Source organism: Vombatus ursinus, unplaced genomic scaffold (assembly GCF_900497805.2).
Source record: "Vombatus ursinus unplaced genomic scaffold, bare-nosed wombat genome assembly UNPS02014804.1, whole genome shotgun sequence".
Taxonomy (NCBI): domain Eukaryota; kingdom Metazoa; phylum Chordata; class Mammalia; order Diprotodontia; family Vombatidae; genus Vombatus; species Vombatus ursinus.
This window is the reverse complement of record NW_020954582.1, coordinates 13,172,526-13,184,011: the sequence shown is the minus strand read 5'-3', so window position 1 is coordinate 13,184,011 and position 11,486 is coordinate 13,172,526. Positions and strand designations below refer to the sequence as shown.

The window sequence follows — 11,486 nt, the reverse complement described above, 5'->3', positions numbered from 1 at the left end:
CCTGACCAAAGGTCACCCACCCTTTGCTTGAAAACCTCAATTCAGCAGGAACCAAGTAGGAGGAGAGCCAGAAAAAAAGCAGTGTTGTGAATACCCAGAGAGAAGAGAGAATGCAGAAGGAGAGGGTGGTTAATAGTGCTAAAGACTGCAGAGTCATTCAGGCAGATGAGGACCAAGAGAAGGCCATTAGATGTCACAATTAAGGGATCATTGATTCTTTCAGAGAGAACAGTTTCAGTTGAGTAATGAGGCCAAAAGCCAGATTAGAGGATTTGGAAGCGATTGAGGCAAGGAAATGGAGACACTAAGGATAGCTGAGAAGAGGAAGAGGGAAAGAGAGTTCTAGCTAATAAGATGTTGGGACCTAGTGAGGGCTTTTTTTGTTTTATGGAGGAGGTGAGAGCATGTAGGCATTAAAGAAGGAGCCAGTAAGAAGAGAGTTTGAAGACTGGAGTGAGACGAAAGATGAAAATGGGGGCAATCTGCTGGAGAAGATGGGAGAGAATAGGATCAAAGGCGTGAGTAGAGAGGTTGGCATTGACCAGGAGGACTGCCTCTTCATTAGAGGTGAGGGTCGCAGAGGACACAGTGAGGCCTGATGGCAGGGGAATGGGAGATGAACAAAGGCTAAGCTTGTGGTGAGTGGCCTCAATTTTCTTGACTGGAAAATTTGCTGCCAAAATTTTTTGATATTACTTAATTATCTGTGGTGCCTTTTATCAAAATGTAGATTCCCTGATTAACTCTTTTAATTAGGTCTCTTTTTGCTTTTGCTTTGTCTAAGATCATGATTGTTAACCCTGCCTTTTTTTAGTTCAACTGAAGCATAATAGATTCTGTTCCATCTCTGTATTTTAATTCTCTGTGTCTTTTTGTTTCAAATATGTCTCTTGTAATAAACATTTTGTTGGGATTCTGGTTTCTTATCCATTCTGCTATCTGCTTCCATTTTATGGGCGAGCTCATCCCATTTATGATGACGAACTGTATTTCCCTCCATCCTATTTTCTTCTGTTTACCCTTTTCTCTTTTTATCCTGTCCTTCCTCAAAAGTCTATTTTGCTTCTGACCACTGCCTCCCTTAATCTGCTCTCTCTTTTATCATTTGTCCTCTTTGTCTTATCCACTTCCCCTTTAATTTCCCTGTTAGGTAAGATCAATTTCTTACACACAACTGAATGTGTGTGTATGTGTGTATATACATACACACATATAGTATACGTGTTTATGTGTATTTCCCTCTTTGAACCAATTCTGATCCATCTGGCTCATGATTTAAACAAACCTCCCACAGATTTACCTGCGGCCAGATTCCAATGTTCTTTGGCTATAAGCCTCCAATTCTCGCTTTCAATTTTCTCCTGTTTAGGGCGTGGTGAGAAGTCACAGCTCAATTTTGATCTTCAGAGAGGAAAATTGCTCTGGAAAAGGCTAATTCTGCCCTGGGAACATTACCCTTTGATTACAGACTCTTAAATCAGTTATCAAACACAGAAGGAGTATAATCTTCTCTTGACAGAGGGAGAAATTGAAGGCCTTAGAAGATTAAATGATTTTCGAGGGTGACACTGTGAATAAGCGACAGGCATCTTGTGCCCCCAGGTCACTTCAGAGAACAAGACTGCAAAGCAGGCTTGAGAAAATGATTTTGTTATCATGCAAATAGTGATTATAGGGAAGCAAACAGCCACTTAGTTCCACTTTGCTATGGAACGTCACCCTTGCCAACTCTGGTATCTATCTTCCCACCAAAGAGGAATTTGCCTTGGTCTGCTGGCTCCGGAGGTGACAACTAGTTCATGTGAGAGAAAAAGCTCAGATCCTCCAATGGATGTTTTTGGATATTCCCCTCAGGGGTTGAGCTCACAGGTCATCCAATGGATTTCTCTGCCATTTCCCCCCCATAAATCCTCCAATGGGGAGTCTATCTGGGGACTTAGCATTCTAGTCCTTGATGTGAAGAGGAGAGGAGACTGGTGGATAAGTCAAGCTGCCAGTCCATTACCCAGCCCATTGCCTTTTCTCAGACATCCATTTCTCTTCATCCCTTATTCCAGTTCATTTTGGTTCCTTATTGGTAGGATATTGGAATCAGCTCACACCCACCACAAGCCTGTCCATTGCTGTCTAAGAAATACATGCCATTTGTAATTTCTTGGAGACAGTTGTGCTCCCTGACTCACAGTAATACAGCATCATTGGTAGAGTATCAGTATTAAGAATGTGGGTCTTTGTTCCCAGAGTGGAATGAGCTTCCCGGTCAGTTTAATGTGTTCCCTATCCTCCCCCCAAAAAATCTTCAAGGAAAGGCTGGATGGCTACTTGTCAGATGTTGGAATGGGGTATTTATTGGACTCATGACCACTGAAGTTCTTCTTAGTCTGAGATTCTGTGACTTACATTGATTGCAGCAGCATGATATAGTGGAAATAAGACTAGCTCTGGAGTCAGAAGACCTGGGTTCATATCCCACCTCTGACATTTTCTACCTGTATGGCCTTGGGCAAGTTGCTTGACCTCTCCAGGCCTCAGTTTCTTCATCTGTGAGATGAGGAGGTTGTATTTAAAAGTCTCTAAGGCCCATTCAAGCCCCAGGACGATGGTCTGCAGATGATTTCATGCCTTGGGTGCCATTTTGTGAGTTGTCTTTTTATTTATTGTCTCTCTGAGCAGAATCATTCTCCCCACTAGCTTCATTAAGCATTGGATTTCTGTAGTGGAAGCTTTTTTTTTTTTTTTTTAAATTTGGCATATATTTCATATGGGACCCATGTGTTGAGAACAGCTATTTTTAATTACTGGTAGTGACTGGCATTTACATGATACTTTCAAATTTTAGAGATTGATTTGCGTATGTAGAACAATAACTTGGTGTAGCATCTGGGTATGTGGATGATGGAAAGCTCTGGGTGTGAATCCTGCTCCTTTCCTTGCTAAGTGTAGAATCAATACTAGGCAAGTCATTTAACTCTCAATCTCAGTTTCCTTATCTGGAAAATAGGAATATTCATTACTATAGTATGCTCTATAAAGGTCAACCTATTCCCTTTTATGTGTTATCTCCCCTATAAGAATATAAGCTTCTTAAGGGCTGGAATTTTCTTGCTTTTTTTATTTTTATGTCCCTATTGCTTCTGGAATGAAATATAAACTCCTCAGGCAGGTATATCAAATCATCGGCCAACTGGCCCCGACCTCCATGTCCAATCTCATTGCATTTGATAGGGTTGTTCATAGAAGCCTATGGTCATGGATTTAGGTTCCTAGAAGCTGACTTGCAAAAGTCCTTGTGAGGCCATTGGGTCTAGTCCCCTCATTATACAGAAAAGGAAACTGAGACTTCAAGAGACTGACTTCCCTGCACTCACTCACCTAGTAAATGTCCAAGGTGGGATTTGAAAAGAGGTTTTCTGGACTTCAAGTCCATTGTTCTATCGACATGAGGCTCAGATGCGATAGCATATGCAAAAATGCTTTGCATTATATAGTGCCAAATAACATTATCATGTCTTCTCATAGACTTCTCAAATAGGGACTCAATCTTCACTTAGATCCATGATACATTTAGGAAGTTCCTTCCAATGATGCAGATTGCAACCCATCCAAGTTTGTCTGTCCTGGGCAATTCTTGTCCAGGTCGTATGATTCCCATTTTAAAGATGGGAAAACTGAACATCTGAGTGGTTATGTGACTTGCCCATTGTAAGTGGCAGAAGTGGGGTTTAGACATAAGTTTTCCTGATATCGAGTCCAGTACTATCTTCCTCTTCATGCTTTCACTCATGGTTGTACCAAGTTCACAGACAGTTGAGTTATGCTGTCTTATATACTCTGACACTTAGCTACCTCCCATGTAGTAGAGTGATCCTGGTCGTTGAAAGATTAGGTGCTGATTTCTGATTCTTGATTCACAGATCCTGGAATGGATAGAAGGAAAGGAGAGGAACATCAGGGCGCTGCTGTCCACCATGCACACGGTGCTGTGGGCGGGGGAGACCAAGTGGAAGCCTGTGGGCATGGCTGACCTGGTCACTCCTGAGCAGGTGAAGAAGATCTACAGGCGGGCCGTGCTCGTGGTACATCCAGACAAAGTGAGTAGAATTGGAGGAAGCTGGCTACAGCTTACCCATGTTCTTCTGGGAATACACCCGCTTTGTAGTTTGCTTTGCACCCACTTGTATTTTTGTTGTCATAAGTCACAGGCTTTCTCATCATCTCTGGATCCCCAGTGCCTGACACTCTGCCTTGCAAATTTTGGTGGATGAATGAAAGAATGAATGTATGAATTACAGAATGAATAAATAAAGAAATCAAAACACACTTATTAAGTGCTTATTATGTGTCAAGCACTGGAGATAAAAATACAAAAACAAAATAGTTCCTGTCCTCGTGGAGCTTATAATACAATAGATGAGACACAGGTATAGGGCAGTGGGACAACTGGGATAGAGTGGTCCATATAAGGTACTCATCAATCGAGGTAGCATGGGCCCCAGGGAAGGAGCTCCAGAGCTGAAAGGGTTAAGTCTTCCATAGTGTGATCTCTAGTATGGAAGAATGGAAGACAAGGCCAAGGAGGATAGGATCTGTGATCTTATCTGTGAGATAATAATTGTAAGGTGCTTAGCACAGTGCCTGGCACACAGTAGGCACTTAATAAATGCATGGTCCCTCCTTCTTCCTCCCCAGCCCCAGCACCTAGTAGCTAGCATATATTTTGCATGTATTTAGTTATATATGTGTTGTCTTTTCAGTAGAACGTAGCCCCTCAAGGGCAGGGTCTCTTATCATTTTGTCTTTATACTCCCAGCATCTAGCATAACATCTGGCATATGGTGGGTGTTTAATCAGCACTTGTTGATCAATTGATTGACTTCCCTAAACTACAGTGAAATCAATAGGGTCAAATTCTTAGCTTTCAAAATAATTTTCATGTAGTCAACAAATATTTATCAAACACCTACTGTATGTAAGTCACTGTGTTGAACACTGGGGACACAAAGTCAAAGCAAAATAGCCCTTGTTCTCAAGGGGCTTGCAAATGTCAGCTTCTCATTGATTTATCCACATGCATGCTGACACCTGCATTGTTCAGGTATACGGTTATGGATTGATCCAGGATTTCACTGACACCCTGGAACTTCTGGGTGAGAAAGCTCTCTCTGGAAATGGAGGTCTGCATCTTCCAGTCTCAGAAAGTAGCCTAAAGCACTGAGAGGTTGAACAACATGTCCAGGGTCACACAGCCTGGGTGGGTCAGAGGCAGGTCCTGCCTCTGTTCAGGTTTAACAGAAGAGAAAACATCATGAGGAAGAATAACAGACTGGGCTGGGCCACATTGCCATCCTGAGAACCATCCAATTTGAACAGGATGGCAGTATGGTTAATGTAAGACCCAGGGAACAGGGCTTGTAAAGTACATATGTCAGTTTCATCCCATTGTGCAGGTGGACTAACATGAAACAACTTTATTTTCTGAACCTAAACAGATGAAAAAGTAATGATGATAACAACACCAATAATAGCAGCCTCTAGCATTTATATAAACTTATTCCATTGGATTCCTATAGCTACCCTGTGAGATAGGTGCTGTTATTTACAGATTATTTTTCAGATAAGGTACACTGAGCCTGAAAGAGGTGAAGGGATTTGCTCAGGGTCACACAACCAGTCTGAATCAGGATTTGAACTCAAGTCTTCCAGACTCCTCCAAGTCCAGCATACCACCCACCGCCTCACCTACCTGCCTTCAGGCTAGAAGCCTAACTGCCAACTACTGCTTGTAGCACCAAGTTAGTAAGGATTATTAGTTATAATAAGAAGCTACCAGGAAGCAGTATGACATAATGGATGGAGAGGCTTAGAGTCAGGAAAACCAACTTCTGAGTCATGTCTTATGATAATCCCATTGTGTCGTATGAAAAGTTCCAGAGATGGTTATTTAATAATCCTTTCTCTCACCATAATGAAAAATTGAGAATGTTCTTTAGAAAAGGGAATGTGAGAATCTGAAGGCATGAGAGATTAGGGAGACAGAAGGAACCATGAATCTTTTCCTGGTAGGTAGCCACTTCTTTATTAATTAATCCACCAATCAAAAAGCATTTATTAAGTGTGTATTATGTGCTGGGCACTGGTGATACAAAGGAAAATAAGAAACACAAGAATAGCCCATGCCCTCGAGGAGTTGACATACTATTTTCTAAAAGCCGAAGGGTGGGGGTTGGGGTTTCTGATCAGAGTTTTCTATCAGGAAATCAAATTTGCTTTTTTTATGGCTGGAAAGGGGAGAAAGGGGAAAACCAGGGCTTTTGGCCCAGTTCACTAAAATTTCAAGGGGTACTGATGACACTTCCAGCCCTGTGGTAGCATACCAACTATTGCGTGTAAGGATAATTAGTTATAATAAGATATTGCCAAAGCAGTGTGACATGATGGATGGAGGGTCTTGGAGTCAAGAAAACTTGGTTCTAAGTTCTGCCTCTGATATTTATTGTCTTTGTAACCCTGGGCAAATCACTCCATCTCTCAGTGTTCCAGGCAACTCTAAGTCTGCATTGGTTGAGAGCGTTTCCTCACTGGGAGATCCCTACAGTGATGAAATCCCAGATAGGAAACAAATTTAGAAAAAATAGAAACTATCACGTGGCATCTTCCTCTCTCTGGTGGCTGCTCCCAAGTTAGATGCTTCTCCTCCCTCTTCCACCTGCTCCCTGGCTTCCCCAGCACCCCACCCTAATCTCAAAGCCTCTCCAGGAACACCCTTTCCAAGTCCTGGGGATTCCTCACACACACCCAACGAACTGAAGGTAGCCTTTTATATTGCTTGTACCCTTCTCAAGAACAGTGTAAGCTCTCTGGAAGGAAGGGGCTGTTTTGTTTTTTTCTTTGTATCTCCAGTGCCTAACATAGTTCCTGGCACATTTAAGTGCTTAATAAATGCTTGAATAGAACTGAATTGCCTCAGTATGAAGATTGCTAGTTAGGGCTCTAAACTTATCATTGGCCTTTCTATTATTCTCCATAGTTGGGAATTCTTCTGAGGGGATGCAAGTTTAGAGTTAGAAATCAATAACGTTGTTACTAGTAATCGTTATCTCAATAATAATGCCAATAATTGTAATGACCTTTACAATTTTTATTTTAATTTTTGGAATAAAACAAGAATTTCCATAACATAGAATAATAAAAAAGATGATTGCACGTGAAACTGCAAATCTTTCATATGCAACTTGCTATTCTCTTGTAAATATATAATAAAGTTATCATGTAAGTTTCATTTTTTCTCTCCCCCTCCCACTTAAGGTTTACCAAGCACTTCATCTGATTCTCATAACAAGCCTGTGAGACAGATGCTTTTATTATCCCCATTTTACAAATGAGGAAACTGAGACAGAGAGGTTATGTAATTTTGTTGGTGTCACACAGCTATCATGTGAGTCAGGATTTCTTCACTTCTAAGTCGAGCACTGTATCCACGAAGCTACTCAGCTGCCTTCTAAAAAAGCAAAGGTTTCATGAGGACCTTTGGCAGTTTCCCTTCATTAAAAGCTCTCTTGTTGAGAGCACGGTTTTCCTTGACACTGACTTGTGATCCATGGTCTGTAAGCCATTGTCTACTTCTCTTCTTTCCTTCCAGGCTACTGGACAGCCCTATGAACAATACGCGAAGATGATCTTCATGGAGCTCAATGACGCCTGGTCAGAATTTGAAAATCAAGGCCAAAAGCCCTTGTATTAACCTGTTCTTTCCTCTGTCTCTGCTACAGACCTAGGCTAATGCTTCTTTCTCTTGTCCCAATGGAGATTTTCACAGATGAACCCAAATGAAATATCCCTCAACAGCAAACAGTTACATTCTCTGCCCGTCCCTGATGAATAAAGAAACAGGAGGCTAGGATTCCAGATGTTATCACCTTAAACCTTCCAGAATGTTGTAGACATGTGAGTGACATTGGAGATCCAATGACTATACTCCATACGCCTATGGAAACTGAAGCGGTATACAGAGAGTTTTAATGTGGGGAGGGGAGTGGGGAGTGGGAGGGGTTGGGGAGGAGAGATGATATACACTGGACCAGAAGTGACCTTCATCTCCTTGCCCAAGAAGGGGTAGAATTTTTACACTCTAGGGAAAGGGGAGCAAAAATTTGGGAAAGCAATTACCCTGATGGAAGATAGGGATTTTTTTTAGAGGCTGGTTTTTAGATTGTGTCAAAAAGATGTCTTCCATGTCACGGGGTCAGACAACTCAGCAGACCCAACCCGGTTGGATATCTACTTCTGCCTAGAGTAGAGCATCATTCTGTACAGTTAGGTTGGCCCATAAGCCTTTTGTGGATTACTTGTAAGTTAATGTGAAACTTGGGATTTGTCTCCATTAGGATAACCACTGATTATCACTTGTTTTGGCTGGCTAAATTAAAGTAAAAAGAGCATGTCAAAGGTCCCTGTCCCTACAAAGAGGCTTAGGGTCCTCAGCTCTATTTCTTTTGTTTAAGCTGTGGCTAACTATCTTTTGAAAAACCTACCATTGACTAATTTTATGCCGGATGGAGAGGAACTTTTTTTTTTTTAACTGAGGGGATGGGGGGGTGGAGTAAATTGCCCCAGGATTTTTATTCTAATCATTTTTCTTGGTCACAAATGTTGTCCTTGGCTAGAAATGGGTTCTAAAGGAGTTGGCCTTGTCTTGCACTTATCAGAATTTGCATTCAGAAGAAACTTCCTGCTATAGCAAGGATCTGGGAAATAAAGAATGGGAAGGGTCAGTACTTAGAAAACTTCAAGTTTACTTCCAGACTGAGTCACGTGATTTGCCATTGTTTCCTTGCTTATTATTCACCTGGGGAAAGCCTAGACCCTCCCTGGTCCATAGCTCCTTCCACAGGGTTAATTGGTATGAAAAGACTTCCAAATGGGAGCATGCATACACTTCTACCTGGGAGATCACCAAACTTGGCAGCCTCACTCTCCTCCAAGCTGGAGTTCAGCACAGCGTTAGGAACAGTTCGTTTTCTTAAAAATGTCCTCGGCCAACCCAATCTCACCTCCTCTTTCTTTACTTCACTGAGAAAGTAGGTCCAACAGACGGACAAGAAGATTTCTGGGCTCATTCTTTAGGGAAAATTCCATCTCAAATATGGAAATATTGCTCAAGTTGGTATTTCTAAAGACAATCATTTCTGTGCCCATTTCAATTTCCTTACAGCGCTGAAAATACTGAAAAAGCAGCATGTCAGAATACATCCTGTTCTGTAGGGCACCTCTCTTCTTCCCCTTCCTCTTCATCATTGGCTTCCCTCCCCACTCCCTTTTCTGGCGTATACGGTTCATATTTATTTACTGCCATTGACTAATGATGTGAAACCTGCACATGATCTTCTTCCCACCTTCCCTTCTATACAAACATAAAGCATTTGGGGTAACCATAACCAACTGGATGTTATTTATTAACCCATTCAGAAACAATGTTTTGGTCCAGTCTGTGCTTGTCCTCTTTGAAACTGGAATGTGAGCCACGGTCCTGTGACTTGTTTTGTTCTCATCCCCATCTTGTAGATATTGTGTGAATGACGCCTATATAATACTACTACTAATAAAAGAAAAAGGATCTCCTGCGGATGTAATGTACATTTTGAAATGATAGAAATCTATTAGCTTTGTATCATGTATGGGATAACCCATCAGTGTCCATAGCTCCCAACACCATTACTTTTATGCACTCAGCAAAGAGAGAGAGGCTCTTTCCTGACCTGAAACATTTGGGTTCCCCGCCACCATGTTTGCTTTCTGGATGCATTAAGATTCTGGACCCCTGGCTGATCTTGAAGCTCTTAACTTACATGGAACAAGAGGTTTTTGCATTCCTTTTAAACATTTGGTAGCGACAGCTTGCTGATGTTCAGGTCAACTGTTCACTAAGGAAAAAATACTGTAATATATATTTTTTTGTAAATATACTCTACACAATGAAATGTGTGATTGGTCTCAGACGTTTGTAAGATATATATATATTAAAAAGCTCAAACAGTATTTGTTATAAACTTAAGGTATGTTTTGTGCTTGTGAAAATGAAGGGGTCAAAGCTAAGTAGAGCTGGCTGGAGCGCCCATTGGAATGAACTGGGGGAGGAGACTCAGAGAAGGGGATCTTTTGTGGGATTCTTGAGTTTGTGTGTTCAAGTCGTCACCTGCCAGCCAGGACAAGCACATACACTCTAGGTAAATTTTCTGTTGGTCAATCAGTAAGAATTTGTTAAATGCTATCTCTATATCAGGCAGGGGCAGCTAGGTGGTACAGTGGATGGAGTGCTGGGCCTGGAGTCAGGAAGACCTGAGTTCAAATCCAGTCTCAGATTCTTACTAGCTGTGTGACCCTTGTCAAGTCCCTTAACCCTCAGTTTCCTCATTTGTAAAATGAACTGGAGAAGGAAGTGGCAAAATACTCTAATATCTTTGCCAAGAAAATCCCAAATGAGATCACAAAGAACTGGGCATGATTAAAAAATGACTGAACAACAACAATGTATCAGGCACAGTGCTAAATGCTGGGGATACAAAGAAAAGGCAAATCCAATGCCCTCTAGCAGAAATAGCTACATACACAGAGCAGATGGCAGGTAGAATTAAGAAAGGGGGCTTAATGGGGTCCACAGGCTTCTAAGGGATCTTGATTGGATGGATGTCAGGAACCCCATAAAGGTGGATGAGGAAAAACTACATTTTAACTTCAGTTTTATTGGTCATACTATGCATTTCATTTTGCACACTTAAAAAACATGATTCTGAGAAGGAGTCTATAGGCTTCAGCAGACTGATCACAGAAGGGGTCCAGACACACGGAAAAAGGTTATGAACCCCTGCCTCAGAGTTTAAAAATGGCCTTCCTTACATTGGAAAATTATGACTCCTGATTGTGACCATTCACTGGAACCTCTGGGCCTTGGGGTCACAGGCAGGGACTAGGCATATCGTGGGACCACATCCCCTTCATTTTAAGAAGTAGAACACTTAGAGTCCAGAGGGTTAGTGACTTGTGATGGATGAATCACATCCATAGTGAGCCTTTGAAGTCCTGCTGGGGAGCTTTAACCAAGGCATTTTTCTTCTTTGGGCCTCAGTTTGTCTCCCTGTAAAATGAGAGAGGTTAGACTCAGATGATTTCTGGGGTCCTTTGGGGTTATAAATCCGATGAACCCATGATTTGCCCTATCACCAAATAAATGCTTGTGTGCCACTTGGGACAGAAATTCCTAATGTTGAAGACAGACTTTTTTAGCCTCACTTCTTCTAAATGCACCATTGTTGACCCCATCAAATGTTGGGTGGCTACCTTGCCAAACTCTAATGCTGTCTCCATCAGCTATTCATGCAACAAGCTTTTATTAAACTTTTTATTACTATGCAATAGGCACTGTACTAAATACTGGGGGTTCAGAGAGAAAAGCAAGAGTCTCTCCCCCGGGTGAAACATGTACACCATAA

At 41.7% G+C, this 11,486-nt stretch overlaps 1 protein-coding gene across 1 annotated transcript in view; it reads left to right on the top strand.

Moving 5' to 3' along the window:
• The window catches only part of DNAJC6 (DnaJ heat shock protein family (Hsp40) member C6), a 67,755-nt gene extending 57,727 nt beyond the window's left edge, over positions 1–10,028 (top strand). Inside the window, exons 17-18 of the mRNA XM_027874014.1 lie at positions 3,915–4,091; positions 7,640–10,028. Of these exons, the coding sequence (XP_027729815.1) occupies positions 3,915–4,091; positions 7,640–7,741 (279 nt within the window). The 3' untranslated portion in view covers positions 7,742–10,028. The remainder of the gene's footprint in view (positions 1–3,914; positions 4,092–7,639) is intronic.
• Positions 10,029–11,486: the final 1,458 nt, after the last annotated feature.